This window comes from Squalius cephalus (genome assembly GCF_949319135.1).
Source record: "Squalius cephalus genome assembly, chromosome: 22".
Lineage (NCBI taxonomy): Eukaryota > Metazoa > Chordata > Actinopteri > Cypriniformes > Leuciscidae > Squalius > Squalius cephalus.
Window position 1 is genome coordinate 26,013,697 of NC_137143.1, and position 15,381 is coordinate 26,029,077.

At 39.7% G+C, this 15,381-nt stretch overlaps 1 protein-coding gene across 1 annotated transcript in view; it reads right to left on the reverse strand.

The window, feature by feature from the left end:
• Positions 1 to 228: 228 nt before the first annotated feature.
• pcdh17 (protocadherin 17) overlaps positions 229 to 15,381 on the reverse strand; it is a 75,095-nt gene continuing 59,942 nt past the window's right edge. The window contains exon 5 of the mRNA XM_079856727.1: positions 229 to 3,698. Within this exon, the coding sequence (XP_079712853.1) occupies positions 2,998 to 3,698 (701 nt within the window). The 3' untranslated portion in view covers positions 229 to 2,997. The remainder of the gene's footprint in view (positions 3,699 to 15,381) is intronic.

Consider the following 15,381-nt stretch of genomic DNA (forward strand, 5'->3'; position numbering starts at 1 on the left):
GTGGCAGCTGTGCAGGGCGACCTGTGTTTAACGCACACCGCGGGCAACGCTTTCTGATGACATAAATAGCCGATCATGAAAATGGTTTTCTTCCCCTTGAGTTTTTTTTCAGCTTCTTTTGTGATTGTGGCAGCTCATTTTAGTCACAATGCGGCAAAACTTTGAAAACATAACATATAACTGCAGTTCATTTAAAAGGAGTGTTTTTTTGGTTTTTTTTTTTCATTTAATTGCTGTGCCTGGGAATAGTTCAAATCCCAAAGTACACTGTGTGGGCAGGGCACCGTTCTAATAACATATAGACATATATGTATATATTCATATATTCATTGTTTATATTCTCATATTCTATGATATGAGGAGTGCACAAGGTCATTATGAGCATTATAAGCTAAATTGGAATGATAGCTTGAGCTACCAATACTGCTACAACTGAGATCCATTTTATGCGGGAAAGATGAAAACGACAGTTCTGTTCCCAAGAACTAGTGAGCAAAGGTTGTTTCAAAAGTTAGGTTTATTTATGCTGTCTTTTAGGTTCCTTTCGCTTTTGGCCATATTCAAAGGCAGCAAAAAAGAAAACTTTGCGGGATACATTGCAAAAAGCTCAGTGGATAACCAAGATGATATGATTTAAATGTTGATTCTAACTAAATTGATTCAATATTAAAATGTATGGACGTATATGCTTTCAAAATATCATGTTGTTTGTCTGCATGAAACGGAAGTTGCCATTCTTTTCTTCCCTATTGTGAGGTATGTCCGAGAGAAACGGCTTCTCAAACAAGAAAAAAAAACGTTGGGTGATACTTGATTTTGGCAGGTATTGGTTGGATGGTTGGATCATTGTGGTTTGCTATTGGTTGATCTTATGTGAGTGACAGGTTGTCCCGCCCTCAAGCCAAAAAAGTCATTGCAAGAGGAAGGGAAAGTTATTTTTGGTTAAAGATTATGAGGGCACATGATGTGCATGGATAAATCATTTATAATAAATACTGTAATAAGAATGGTCAATTTTCATTTCATGGTGACTTTAAAATCAACATAGAATTGAGGCAGTACGCAAAAAAAGGCAGCTTATTGGGTTGTGGAACAGCACAAAAGTCACAACAAATGTATTTTTTTTTTTCCAAAAGTGGCAGGCTTTATGCGTTGAGAGAAAGATAGATTAATGAATAGTTCCTCAGAGGGAACCACTTTTTGGTCCTTATTATTAAACGAACAGCATGTTCTTCTGAATCCTTCCAAACCTCTGCAGTACAAATGACCTTAAAAAGACTAGACAGCATCACTTAACATTCACCAAGGACTTGTTTCTGCTCATCAAATCAAAATAGAGCACGACGCTAAACAACACTTGCAAAGAACTTCTGACAATGGACATTTTTGTAAAATTAGCTGCCCATAAAACAGTGCTGGTATTGTAAAAAAACTAGGCAAACTGTAGTTGTGTGTGGCTGTTTTTTAGTTTTGTTTCTTGTAGACAAAAACAAGTTACTCAGCAAGTAGTGAACATGTCATTTAAGCAGTCTTTTCCAACACGTGTTTAAAACAACATAACCTGTCCAAACGCACAGCAGCGAGGCGAAGCAGAAAGCGAGAGCGAAAGAGTGAACCAAGAATGAAACCGAATGGAAATTAAACTCATAGAGTTTGACGACTACTAAGGCATCAGTTGCCAAGTACAATATAAGCCCATGTATATTACAACACAACCATATATTAATTTAATAAAATACACAATATAGCTCTTGTACACGTAACAATTTGGCTCAAATGCACAGAAACTGCAGAAAAATCAATAAAAATATGTCGTTTTGATGTAAACACATTAAATTGGATACATTTTACACATTAAAATGATATTGTGTATAAGTGACAATGTGAAGGGACATTTCCTTTTTTAAAATCTTTTTTGTTGTTGTTGTTAATGTAGTTTTTCTGGAATCGAAAACAGTGTCCTTTGCAGTTTAATAAATATCTTCAACCGCATTTTCATCCTGTGCGCACCCTCATTTTTTTTTTTCTGAGATTAATGGTTTTTCCATCTTTTTTTTTTTACAAAATGTATAAATATTTTCAGTGTTATCTGGACACTATACATAAGTTCATATATTTATATATATATTTATCTATATGCATATATAGATATATCTTTTCACAGTTGAGGAAAAATGTCCCTAATATACAAGAGAGTGACTGTTATAACTTAACATCGGACACGTGGAGAGTCACTTTAAAAGTAGTGAAAAGCTGAAGACAGATGATCACAGAGGACCAATAAAGTGAGAGTAACAGGTTCACCGTTCTGGAATGTTCCATATGTACGTATACATGGGAGGAGGACACAGTTTACACGTGACTAGAAATGACAGGTGAAGAATGGTTACATTTCATAATCAACCCCCACCCCCCACCCCCTTAAAGATTTGAGGCCCCACACACAGAGTTTGCTGATATCATTTGCACTTCTTATGCTGATATTACAAAGCCAATAAAAGTTAAAGAGAGAGTCTCTGTCTTGGTGTGGTCCATCTGTTCTGGGGCGTCCGATGCACCCCGAACCCTTTTGATTTGCGATTGTCATAACAAACCACTTTCGTCCACCCGCTTCCCCTCCAAAAGTCCCTGGAGGAGAAGGGTGGGACGCGCCATCTTGCGGGTAAGTGACAGAAAGACGTCACTGTAAGAAAGAGTTTGAAGCTGGTGGGCACTTGAAGAAGAAGAAAAAGCTCACAAGAAGCCAGAAGCAGCAACTTCTGCAACTCCAAAGGAATTCCCTTGCCCCCCAAAACACAACACGGCGTCCAGACGAACAAAAGCGAACAGTTTTTTTTGCTCCTTATGTTTTTTTTTTTGTTGTTTTTTTTCAAGATCTTCAAGTACGCATATTTTTTGTTCTCAAAAAGCATACCCATCTGCGCCGCACTCTCTCGGAGAGTGTCTCGACTTATGTAGTCTCCGATGTAGTTTCTTATGCTCGCTCAAAGTCCATTTTTACTTTCTGATGGGGGTCTTTTCGTTTCCCCGACAATCCTGCAGGAGTTTGTCGATGTCTCTGACCACCTGGTCTGCGTCCATGGTGCCACGGCCCATCTCTCCTCCGCCCTGCTCCAAGACACAGTCCATTTCCACTGCCGTCTCCTGGCTGATCCGCGAACGCGCTTCAGCCAGGACTTTGGCCACGGGGTCAGAGGGAGGCAGCGTGGAGTAGCCCTGCTCTTTGTTCTGCTTGTTCGGGGAGATATACTGTCCGTCTGGGGGTCCGTAGTGGCTGGTGCTGGGCTTGGCCTCTGCTCCGTCACCCATGCCTTTGGCCGAAGAGCACGGGGAACCTGTACTACAGCCTTTGGTGGGACTACATGAAGCAGATGGGACTTCCTGCAAGAGAGGGCTGAGGGCACGTTTGGTCTTTAGGTAGGGTTTAACATTCGCCACCAGGATGGTGTGGTCCCGACGCTCCTTTCCAAATGTGCAGAACGTTTTTTTGCCATTGGGGTTGCAAACTGTCTCGTAAGTCTCGGTCTCCACTGCGACCGCTTCCATTCCGGCAGGGACGAAGAGATTGGTGCGGTAGTCAGAGCCCTCTGCTTGGGGAGTTCCAGCTCCTCCGGCCCCGACGGGAAACTGGGGCATCCAACAACGGTCAGAGTGACCCAGCACTCGACACTCCTCTGTGCAGTTCACACAATCCTCCTCTAAAAAAAAAAAAAAGAGAGAGAGAAAAAGATTGATTTTTCTGGAAAATCAACAACACGTTAAATAGCCATGTGGAAATCCCAACCCGATCTCACGGCAATTCGTACAAATTTGGTGGCTAATTCGTATGAATTCATACGACCTCACTCATACAAATTCATACGATTTTTGCTAAATCGTACATATTTTACGAGTTGCCCATTTCGTATGAATTCATACTAATTACCTTACCCTGACCCCGCCCATAAACCTACCCATCACTGGGGTTTAGACAAATCGTACTGTACCAATTTGTATGAATTAGTCACCTTTTACTCACTCTTACGAATTCGTATGAATTGGTCGTGAGACAGCGTTGGAAATTTGGACTAATTTTGGATAATTAAGTGAAGTAAAAACATCACAAATGAAAGGAATTTCAAGTGAGAGATTATTTGTCACAAATGAACAAATCTGTCATCAGTGCAAAAACATCTTGAGATAACGTAACACTTGAGTCAATGTTTCCTGCACCACGTTTCAGCAGAGCTAAATCATCAGAGCCATGTCAAAAGAAATCACATTTTACCTGAGTTGTGAATCTGAGTTTGCAGTCTAAATTGAATTTGGTGAGATAAAAAGACAGTGTACTAGCACAATCAACATTCATACAGAAAGCTAGTGCAATCTTATTCATGAACAAACGTCTCTTATGAGCTGGTGCTTTTATTGAATCATTCTAAAAGCCCTTTCTTCTGAATTATTATTAGTAATGATAATAATTATTATTAATATATACACTACATTGGGGTCAAGCCAAGGATGCATCAAATTGATCAAAAGTGACGGTAAAGACTTTTACATTGTTACAAAATATATGTATTTAAAATAAATGCTGTTCTTTTAAAATTTGTATTCATCAAATAATCCTGAAATAAAATGGAATTCCATGGAAGCACCAAATCAGCATATTAGAATGATTTCTGAAGGATCATGTGACACTGAAGACTGAAGTAATGATGCTGAAAATTCAGCTTTTCTATCATAGGAATAAATAGCATTTAAATAGCATTTAATATTTCACAATATTTTTTTACAGTTTTTCTTTTTTCTATTTTAAATGCATGAGAGTCTTCTTTCAAAAATATATATAAAATAATTACAGACCCCAAACTTCTGCATAGTATACCAGAAACAAGCTAAACAAAGTCATGAATTATATAAAAGAAGGTATTCAGAGGAAGAATGGGAACTATCTGGCTAAATAAGTGAGTTTTCCATAACCGTGATCAAAAAGATGGCAAAGAATCTGCACGTTCCTCACCATCATGCTCATGTTTTCTACAGTACACCCTCCCTCTCTCCTCAACCCTCCACTCAGTAGAACAACAACAGCTCAGTTTTGGCAAAAAGTGTGGTGCTGCTATCATAAATTTATGTCACTGGGCTTTGAAGCTATCCCAAGGCAGCCCTGCCATATCACAGAGCCAAGTGTCTAGTGCAGTACTCCGTGTGTATGTGTGTGTGTGCCTGCGCGTCTTCCCCCCTTTCATCTCAGCTCAGAAGAAACCACATTTTGGATTATTGTGGGCTGTTCTGATGGTGTGTCAAATGGGTCCAGGACTGTGAAGAGGATTAAAAAATAATGTATTTTAAAATGGGAAATGAAAGAAAGGGGAAAAAAAATAAGGGAACAAAAGGGAAAACATGAAAAATGAAAGTTAAAAAAAAAAGCGAAAAGGAAAGCACAGCTGTTGCCCTGTGAATATAAATGCTCAAAGAGCTCAGGTAAAGCTGAGACCCGGGTCGTGAACGCACGCAGACCTCACAGTTGGGGACCCGTGCCATCGGTTCTATGTGAGTTGGACAAGTCAAGTGCAGTGATTTGAGCAGAACAAACAAAAGTATTCCATTCATATTTAATAGTTTGATGATGTCTGTCTTTTGGGAGACAAAAACATGGAAACACAAACAACCTCATGAATTTATGAGAAGAAATGTTTTCAATAATCTAGCAGTCATCACTCACCCATTTAAGTGTCTTGGAATAACAGATGAGATCGGAAAATGCCTAGTGCAAATGCTGGAGTAATCTTCATTCGTGTTATTGATTTCCCCAAAATATTAATCTCTTCTTCACCTCAAACAGTGCATGATCAGATTAGAAACTTTTTTCTTATGGAAATGCAATATTCATCTCACTTTACTCCTTTGTTTCTTGCTCTATTTCACGTCGCTTCTGTTTTCTTTTTCATGAAATGAATAATGGGACACAGGAATTCATAAAGCCAGTTAAAGTTTGAAAGCAGTACATTTTGGAAACGGAGCCAGCTAGATTTACTCATTCTCTGTGAAAAGAAATCACTGTCTCTTCACCTCATTCAGTGAAAGTGCACTGCTAAAGTGTTCATAGTTGAACTGATATCTGTGTTTACTTTCACAGAAGTGTAGTCAATTGGTTTTCTTTCTTCAAATGATGAGCAAGGCGTGTATAAATGATGACCACTTGACCTTATTATCATCATTAATCATATTTTAAATTGCTCTTTCAGATGTTTCTCTGCTAAAGGCCAAGCCATGTCATGAAAAATGATCCTCTGCAACTCGGCTCCTGAGTCCCTATTGTTCCTGATTTCACTGTGCGTGTGTCTGGCCAACAAAAGCCCATCCCTGGGGTTCCGTTCAGTTTGTTTCTGGTCTGTGGGGTTTCTGCTAACCTTGAAAAAGTTTTCAAACTCCCCAACCCATTCTCAATGGTAACGGTACACTGCACCTGCCTCTCCTGAGGTCAAAATATGTCTTTCCAACACACACACAAACGGACATCTGCGGTGCATCTGTGGACTGAGCAGAGAGAAAACCACCCGAGAAAGTATCGGACCAAAGACCGATACTAGGGGGACACCTAGGGTTTTGTGCCATGTATAAAATTTGTTTGTGCATTTGGAGGGTCAGCAGGCTGGTACGTCCTCAGGGACGCTTTCTGCAAGAGTGTGAGAGGACGGGGTGAGTACCACATAAGAGGGGAGAAAGAGCTTGACATTTAGAATGTGGTGCTCTTGTGTTGTGCAAGAGGAAGACAAGGGCTAGTCCTGAGTGGCACAAACTAGCATGCATGACAAGGTGAGGAAGAACATGCTGTCCACTTTAAATAATGAGATCTCCCACGCACACGCACACACACACACACACACACACAGAGAGAGACTTCAGATCCACATAGGCTTTGAATCTGAGCTGTTTTGCTAGATTTTGCAGCTATTTATCTTCCCTAAACATAAATTAACGTGGGTATGCACGCTAAACAGTGTATGTGCGTGTGCATATCTTTCTGCCCCACACTTTCATGTTACCTTTAGACGCAAGACTACCAAAACAAACATTTACAGTCAGTTTGTTTTTCTTTTATTCAGCTATGATGCATTAAATTGATCAGATTTAGATTTATTTATAATATTACAAAAGATTATTTCAAATAAATCCTGTTCTTTTAAATGTTTTATTCATCAGATAATCCTCATACACAAATATTAAACAACATAAATATCGATGATTTCTGAAGGATCATGTGACACTAAAGACTGGAGTAGTGGCTGCTGAAAATTCAGCTTTGTTATCACAGGGATATATAACATTTTAAATATTGAAATAAACTGTTTTTATATTGTAATAACATTTCACAATATTACTCTTTTTACTGATTTTCCCCCCAATTAAATAGTCTCTGTGAGCAGAAAAGACTATCAAAAAATATTGCCCCCCAATATTTTGAATGGTATTTCAAGCAGAAAAGATAACAACGAAAATACGTTGCTAGTAACCAGCTACGCTAAGAAAGCAAATCAGACTTGCTTTTTCCAGGGCCGACTGCTCGTTCAATGAGTGGAGGCACAATAAAGCATAAATAATCCATGCTGACACATCTCCATGCAGCCAGTCAGGAGGAACCAATCCTTCAATAGATTATTCATGCCTGGGCGGAACAAGTGACCTTGAGTCTTGGCAGGGTCGCCATGACTAACAATAAGACATGTGACACCGGCTGAGGCCACTAATTCGTCGCCAGATACAGAGCAGGAGGCATGGTGTGAATTATTGCCACCTCCAATCCCCATCACGTACAGTCAGCACACAAGGTTACAAGCTGTTTTGGGGACACTTCATTATAACTGTATTGTGTGACATGCCTGTGTTTTCTTGACAGTTCACACTCAGATCTATATATCGAATGGTTCTTCGTGAGCTATGGGCTGCTCATCGGCCACTCTGCAGGAATGTCACATCAACTGCCCAATTATTATCACAAGCAACATTTACAGCGAATCACAGACTTCAGTTTCAGAGCACAAGACTTCTGCAAGCACAGCGCTGGTCCCACTCATCAAGCTAATGATGTGTGTATGACAAATCTCATTTTACTTTGCACACAAAGTCCCAAAGGCAAAGCAGCAACTCAAGACAACGGCATATTTATATGACACTCCTAACAGAAGGTCACATCATAACACATTCACTACTTTCTGGTCTGTTCCCAGCTGCATCTGAGTTGAGTTGTCTTATATTATGAACATAGTCACGTCTGAAAGGGTTGTAGGTAGTGCATGGCTTGCTTAACAATGGCCTTAAGGTCTGACTGTATTCACAATATTAGCACAACCTCTCACATCTTAATTATGTTTTAATTATAATCATAATAAAAAAAAAAGAATTGTCTGAAATGAATGTTATGCAATTAGCAACAGTGATTAGAGGTGACTTTGTAAAATAAAATAACATTTTATATATATATATAAGTTTTAAAGTATATGTATGGCAATCATAAATCAGTTTGTAATATTTTCTTTAATAAAAAAAAACATTAACATTTAAATGACAAATTACACATAAGTATGACATCATTTTAACGAAAACACATTACAAACTGAATTATGATGTCATACAATTATTAAAAAATATATAATTATTTCTATTGTTGACATATTCAAAAAATGTTGTAATATATTGTATGATGTCATGAGAATTTGCCAGAGGTAGACCTTCCCTCTGAGCCTGGTGGGTGAAAGAAATAGTAAAAATCTGGGCCATTTAAGAGTTTGTTGAAGAGTTTTATTCAACAAACACCTTGCACTCTCAGTGAAGGAGGAAGCTTTCAAATGCCAGCGTTTCTCAGAAGAATTTGGGTAACTAGGTGCTTTATTTTATTCTCCAGCTGGGAAACAGAATGAAGGAGACTAACTCAGTGCATTAAGGCCTCCTGCCAAATCTTTTATTAGCAATTCGTTTTTCAGTCCCGTCGTTCCGTTTCTCTGTGCTCGTTCGCCAGTGACCCCTCCCGATCTCAGCACCACACTACCAGCTTCCTGCTTTCCTTGGTCCACAGTGTGTCTCGCAGCCAACATCAATTTCAACTTCTCCCTCTGTCTCTGTCTCTCTCTCTCTCTCTCTCTCTCTCTCTCTCTCTCTCTCTCTCTCTCTCTCTCTCTCTCTCTCTCTCTCTCTCTCTCTCTCTCTCTCTCTCTCTCTCTCTCTCTCTCTCTCTCTCTCTCTCTCTCTCTCTCTCTCTCTCTCTCTCTCTCTCTCTCTCTCTCTCTCTCTCTCTCTCTCTCTCTCTCTCTCAATCTGCTGTATGCCACCAGTGGGCACAGACAGAGGTTGATAGTCTCAGACAACAGTTATAAATCTGCTCTGAAGTCATTATAAGAACTATAATTAAGCCATGAGGTAAAAGGAAACAGTCAATTAAAATCATAGAAAATAAAAATAAGAACTGCTAATAAATAAGAAGTACTAACTGCAGGCTGAGCTGTTTATGATATTTAATTGGTGATAAAAAGGCGATATTCTGTTGAATGTTACATCAAACATTAAAATATGATGTTAGCAGCTAGTTCTGCATGTTAGCATTCACGTGGACCGCCTTACATCTGAAAAGGTGTTACATTGGGAATGAAGTCGAGTGAGGGTGCATGAGAGGGCACAGTCGCAGTGGGGTAGGGATCGTGAGCACAGGCTTTGTGTAGAAAGTGTGATACGCCCGCTCAGCGTGAGCAGGGTAGCATCAGAGCGCTCGCACCTGTGCCCTGGCAGACTGGGGCGCAGTTGGTAGGGGGATGTATGTGTGTGTGTGTGTGTGTGTAGTCGGCCTTGTACCTTAAAGGCTCAGCGGACATCTGGAACAGGCCTTAAGGCCTTCATGAGAGGCTGGCGCTGCACCTGTGTGCATGTTTGTGTGTTTGAACATTTCACCGCAGATCTCTCACTTCCTCTCGGGTCTAAATCGCCACTAAATATGTAAATATACAGTTAAAAATAAAGGTAATTTACAGGCATCTATGCCATGTCTATGAAGAGGCTTTAACATCCATGGAGCCTTTCAATCCCCCCCCAAAAAACGTCTTTATTGTGAAAAAAAGTTCTTTAGGTATTTTAAAATGTTCTTCACACTAAAGGTGTGTTCATACTGGGCAGGTTTGGTTTGATTAAAACGAACGCTAGTGGTGTGGTTCATTTGAATAACTAAACAATTGGACTGCTTCTGCTTTAAAGCGAACTCTGGTGATATGAACACAACACATACCAAATAATTCTAAACGAACCAAAAAACAGGATGTGGTGTCACAATATGAGACCCTAAAAAGGACAGAATGTTCAAAGATACCTGAAAATTTTCATCATAGGAGCTGTTGCCCATTACAGTTCGGTGGTCACAACATCCCTGTCCAAAAATGTTGTCCTAACTCTATCCCTTCCCCAAAACCTAACCCTACCCATAACTTGTCCCTAAAATCAGAGGGGAATAGTAGGTAAATAACACCAATGTAGAAGTACCTAACCCTGGTTTTAAGCCTAAACTTGACATAAACTCTAAACTTGTCCCTCAAATCTGATTGTTTGAATGGAATGTTGTTCCAGGATCAACAAAGATGTTGATCCAGGATCATGTTGTACTTGGTGAAATCACATTCAACACAGTTCGGTACAGGCGTTGAAACCGCCATCTCCTTGCAGCAATGGAAGAATTCCTAGTGCTGTTTTGACTCACACATTTTATAAGCTCTTTGTGAGTTCTCAACTGGTAAAAATACAACCATACACTGTCAGAATTATCCATAATGTGGATTTTAATACCTTAGAGTAGTAATATGCACACTTAAGGTCCTACAATGTACTTTTATGAGTAAATAAGGTACAAAAAGGTCCCTTTAAAGAGTACTGCCCCAGTGCCAATCTATTGTACCCCAAAGGGTAGAAGTACAGTGCATTTAGCACACAACATTGTTTTGGATGTTCGTTGAGTTTCGTCACAAAATATACCTCCTATAAAATGTGTACAATCAGGTTGAGACCTTATCCTTATGCCTTTTGGTTTGGTGTTAAAAATGACAGAGTGAACACTATAAGCCAGGGTTAAATGTATAATTTTCTTTTTAGGTCCAGACCAAAAGAACCAAGAGAAGTGTGAACACACCCTATGAAAAAAAAAAAAAAAAAAAAGGTTCACTGTTCACTGAAAGGATTTTGGGGAAACAAAAGTGGTTCTTCTATGGAACCATTATTTTTGAATGTGTACCTATATGCTGTTTTACCAAAGTCCTTTGTAGAGACAACTTTGATCCAGGATAAGTTGACAGGGGTGGTATTGAGGCAAATACCAATGGACTCTTGGGAGGCTCATTGACAAGCCACCCGAAAACAGCAAGGGAATGCAGAGATGCTTTAACTAAGCCAAGGACAAATGTCTTTCGATCAAACGCTCCTTTTCATTATGCATTCTCAGCCGAGCAGCAGGCAGCTAATGCCTGGTTAAGTTGCTCTAAGTCGAGGCCTCAGGGTAGCCCGCCTCCGGAGTAGACGGCGAAGGAGAGGACTCCAAACAAACACAGAAAGACGAAATCAATGGCCATTCACACGCAGGACCTCCTTGAAGACGGAAGTTGGTGGAACGAGACACTAGTGGAAGGGAGAGAATGGGTGCGGTGTGGAGGAGAGAGGTTAGCGAGAGATGTTTTTCTCTTGGCGCAGCAGGGGCTCAAAGCGGGGTTTACGGTCCTTAGCGCTCACCTGCGGGGAAGAGATCTGTTGGCCTTTCAAAGAGAATGTGCTAACCTTCACAACACACACATGAAAGGTACTATGGGGGTGGAGGGCCAGGGCTACTTTTATGGATCACTGGATGTCGCATTTCAACTAAGCATACTTGTTTGTGCGAGTGTTTCTGTGTGGATTCGAATAGGGCGAAATTAGCTCATTCTGTGCTGTATAGGTTTGTGTGGTTTTGTGCCTCCCCTTGAGTGTGTTTACATGTTTGTCTGGCCAGCGACTAGTTTCTGAAAGCATCATTGGGCACTTCAGCAGTGAAAGAGGACTTAGAATCTCAGCATCTTTGATCTCAGTGATCACACTCACACTCAGATCTGTCCTCTACCCTCTGGATGTGTTTATTCAAAGACTGAACTCACATTACAAATTATAAACCACTTCCTATACACAGGGCTTGACATTAACTTTTTTGCTCAACAGCCACTGTGGCTAGAAGCTACTCAGCATTTTCACTGGCCACAATTTTGACATTGATACCATGGGGAAAAACTCCCATATAGATATTTTTAATATAATCTCATAATTTGGCAGCAGGTATATTAGGCTGCTGTCACTTTAAGACCTCACTCACGGATCCATTATACTGTTACACATGCGTTTTCTTTCTCGACTGTTTACGCTCACTTAAACCATTAGACTTTATTTTGTGTGCATTTGACTGTTTAAGAGCTTCAAGAAGCGAAAAATAACTAAATTTAGTACTGAGAGGTGGCTTTATGTTTCATATTTCAGAATTTTTTTCAAAGACTGCAATTGTAAAAATGTATATTTATATATAAATTTCAACACACCAAAGTGGCTTGTAGGACGCCACTGCTGAAATCCACCCGCATTTGGTGGGTTGGTGGACATTAATGTCAAGTCCTGTATATACAAATTTTACAATCCACAAAAAACAACAAAACTTTATCAGTAATGCAACAAAAATCTGTCTTTAAAAATTATACATTGCACACCTTTAATTTTGTACTACTGCACAAAGATCCTCAATCATCAAAAAGTACAAGTACACTGTTCAATATGCCGTCTTTCTCATTACAGTACTTCAGCTACTCATTAATTGATCACATCATCTCTCTCTTTGTTATCTGATCTGAAAGAAAACACATCCTGTCCTTTTAGCTATTTATCTGTATTGACATCCCATATACACCAGCTCATCAGGTGAAGCCTGTGCCTAATATGGCGAGTTCATAAAAATAATGCCTGCCTTTTAAAAATGCTTTAAAAGTTTTAAAGAGACCTTGTTTATTCAATATGTGTGTATAGGACTGAGGTTCAATGGCTGAAAGGAAACTAGAAAGGAAGAAAGGTGAACACAAAAGAACCATTGCACCACAGAGGTGATACAAGGGCAGAACATGATTTCTAATGATGTGTACCTAAAAAGAATAAAAAAAAGGGAAGCAGGGAGAACAGGATGAGATTTCTATTCATTCACACACACTCTGTTGTATGCCTTTTATGTGTGCTGTAAATATGCAAGAACCGCTGTGACTGGTGGGACAAACAGGTGCAGATCTTCACCTGTGTGTGCATTCAGAAAAATTCAGCCCATTTCGGGAAAGATGAGAAAAAGGTGGAAAAGTCAAAATGAAGTCCTCTGTGTCGTTTACGCCTTTGTAATTAGGAAAAGAGGAAGTCGCGTTCATGCTGGGTGAAGTTTTTGTAATATCCTTCTAGTGAGCGTGCCAGTTCAAATTCAAGCTATCCTTTAGTCTTTGTGCTGTGATCGCCTGCCGCGTCAGCCAAAGTTCATTCTTGGAAAAGCTTGAAAAACCACTGCGGGATTCCACAGGTGGGAAAGAAATGGATAGCAGGTGCACACACTCACACACACACACACACACACACCTACTGTGACTCAAGTCCCACTTGCTTCTATAATAACTACGACTAATTACGCCAACAAACACACAAAACGCCTTTTTCATTAATTGTATTAATCTGTTTTAATTTCCCCAAATGGCATTTGTACAGTTTTGTTGTTTTTTTTCTCTCCCCTTCTCTCTTTTTACCTTTGCATTCTATTTTCTACAATAATAAACTGTTAATGTTAAGCCCGGAAAGCAATGACTCATCTAGTATTACAAAAGCAACCCACCAGTTTTTCAGTGACAAAAAAAACCCAGCGGGTGGTAAAAGAGGACTGTTCCTCACTTGACAATAACTAAATCATCTGGAAACATCATATTAGTGTTGACGAAGGATGTCTATAATACCTGAATTTATAATATAAAGGTACCCATTAACATAACATAGCTAACCGGGTAATGCTAACCAGGCAAAACAGCCTGTAAACAAGTATTTACATCTCTCAAAAACACCAAAACGTTGCCCTACATGAGTCTAAATAAAGGTGATTCGAATGGAATGGTGAAACTCTCTTTCTAAATCACTTCATGTAATGTAAATGTCACTCTCAGTCTGCGCTCCTTCCTTCTCCTGCTGTTTTCCCACAATTGAATTTAATACTTTTTCTACGTGTCATCACTTTGTCGCTGCGACGGTTCCTCTGAGTCCATGCGGAGGAAGAGGATTATACGTCTGTCAATTATCTCCTTTTCTCCGAGATGCAGGCGGATCGCGAGCTAACTAAACAGGCACACTCGATGATGTCCAGTCACTCATTACTAGACACAGCGGGTGTTATCTGTACTCGTGTGTATACAACTTCACAGTAATGGAGATGGCTTTCACCCCATTAAGTGGCGGAATTGAAAGGAAGGATGCAGGGAGGGGAAAAAAAAGAATCAGAAATCAACTTGAAGAGATAAGGTGTGACCTTTTAATGAAGACGAGTGAACAATAGACAGGAAGATGGAGGGGGGAGATAGAGAAAGGGAATAAGTGAAAAGACGAAATACAGACAAAAGGACCAATGGATTGACAGACCGAAAGCATCTTTAATCAATCTCTCTTATCTGAAAGAGAGAAACATTTAATTCTGTGAGGGGATTTGAGTTTCAATCAAGTATTTGATGAACGTAATCATTGGGGTAATTGATCCATTGAAGCCGGCCCTCTCAGTGTGAACATTGAGGGTCATGGGGAGAAAGCTGTTGAATCTCATGAGTGGCTTTCAGTGGGACAGGAAGAGAGCGCAGCCAGATCCCTCTCTATTCACACAGCTTGACACACAGCTGTTCCAGTCCTTTAATTTTGCATTGGCTTCCTTGCATCTCTCCTAATCCCTCTCCATTGCACCGTCCACTCGTTCCGTCCTCATTCTAATTCACAAATTGCTGAGATGATGCATTTAAACTGCGCCTGTCAATTCAATTTAGTGTGATTAGTAAAAAAAATAAAAATACAATAAAAATGTTATGCTATTAATTATGCCTCCTGACCCTGTAAATGCTGTAATAAGGGATTTCCTACCATTTAAGCAATTTAAGCTTGAAGTGACACTTCATGTTTTTGCCAGTCCACAGTAAGCGATGAGCTGAGTTGAATTACTTACGGCGTCTTAAAAAGTGAAAGATTAATGAAATGAAGCACATACACTGACTTCTAAAGCCACTATTTGTGATGTCAATTCAATGTTTTTCTAATGCAATGTGGGCTTTTGCCAGGAAATATTAATATGTAAAACAAATTGCT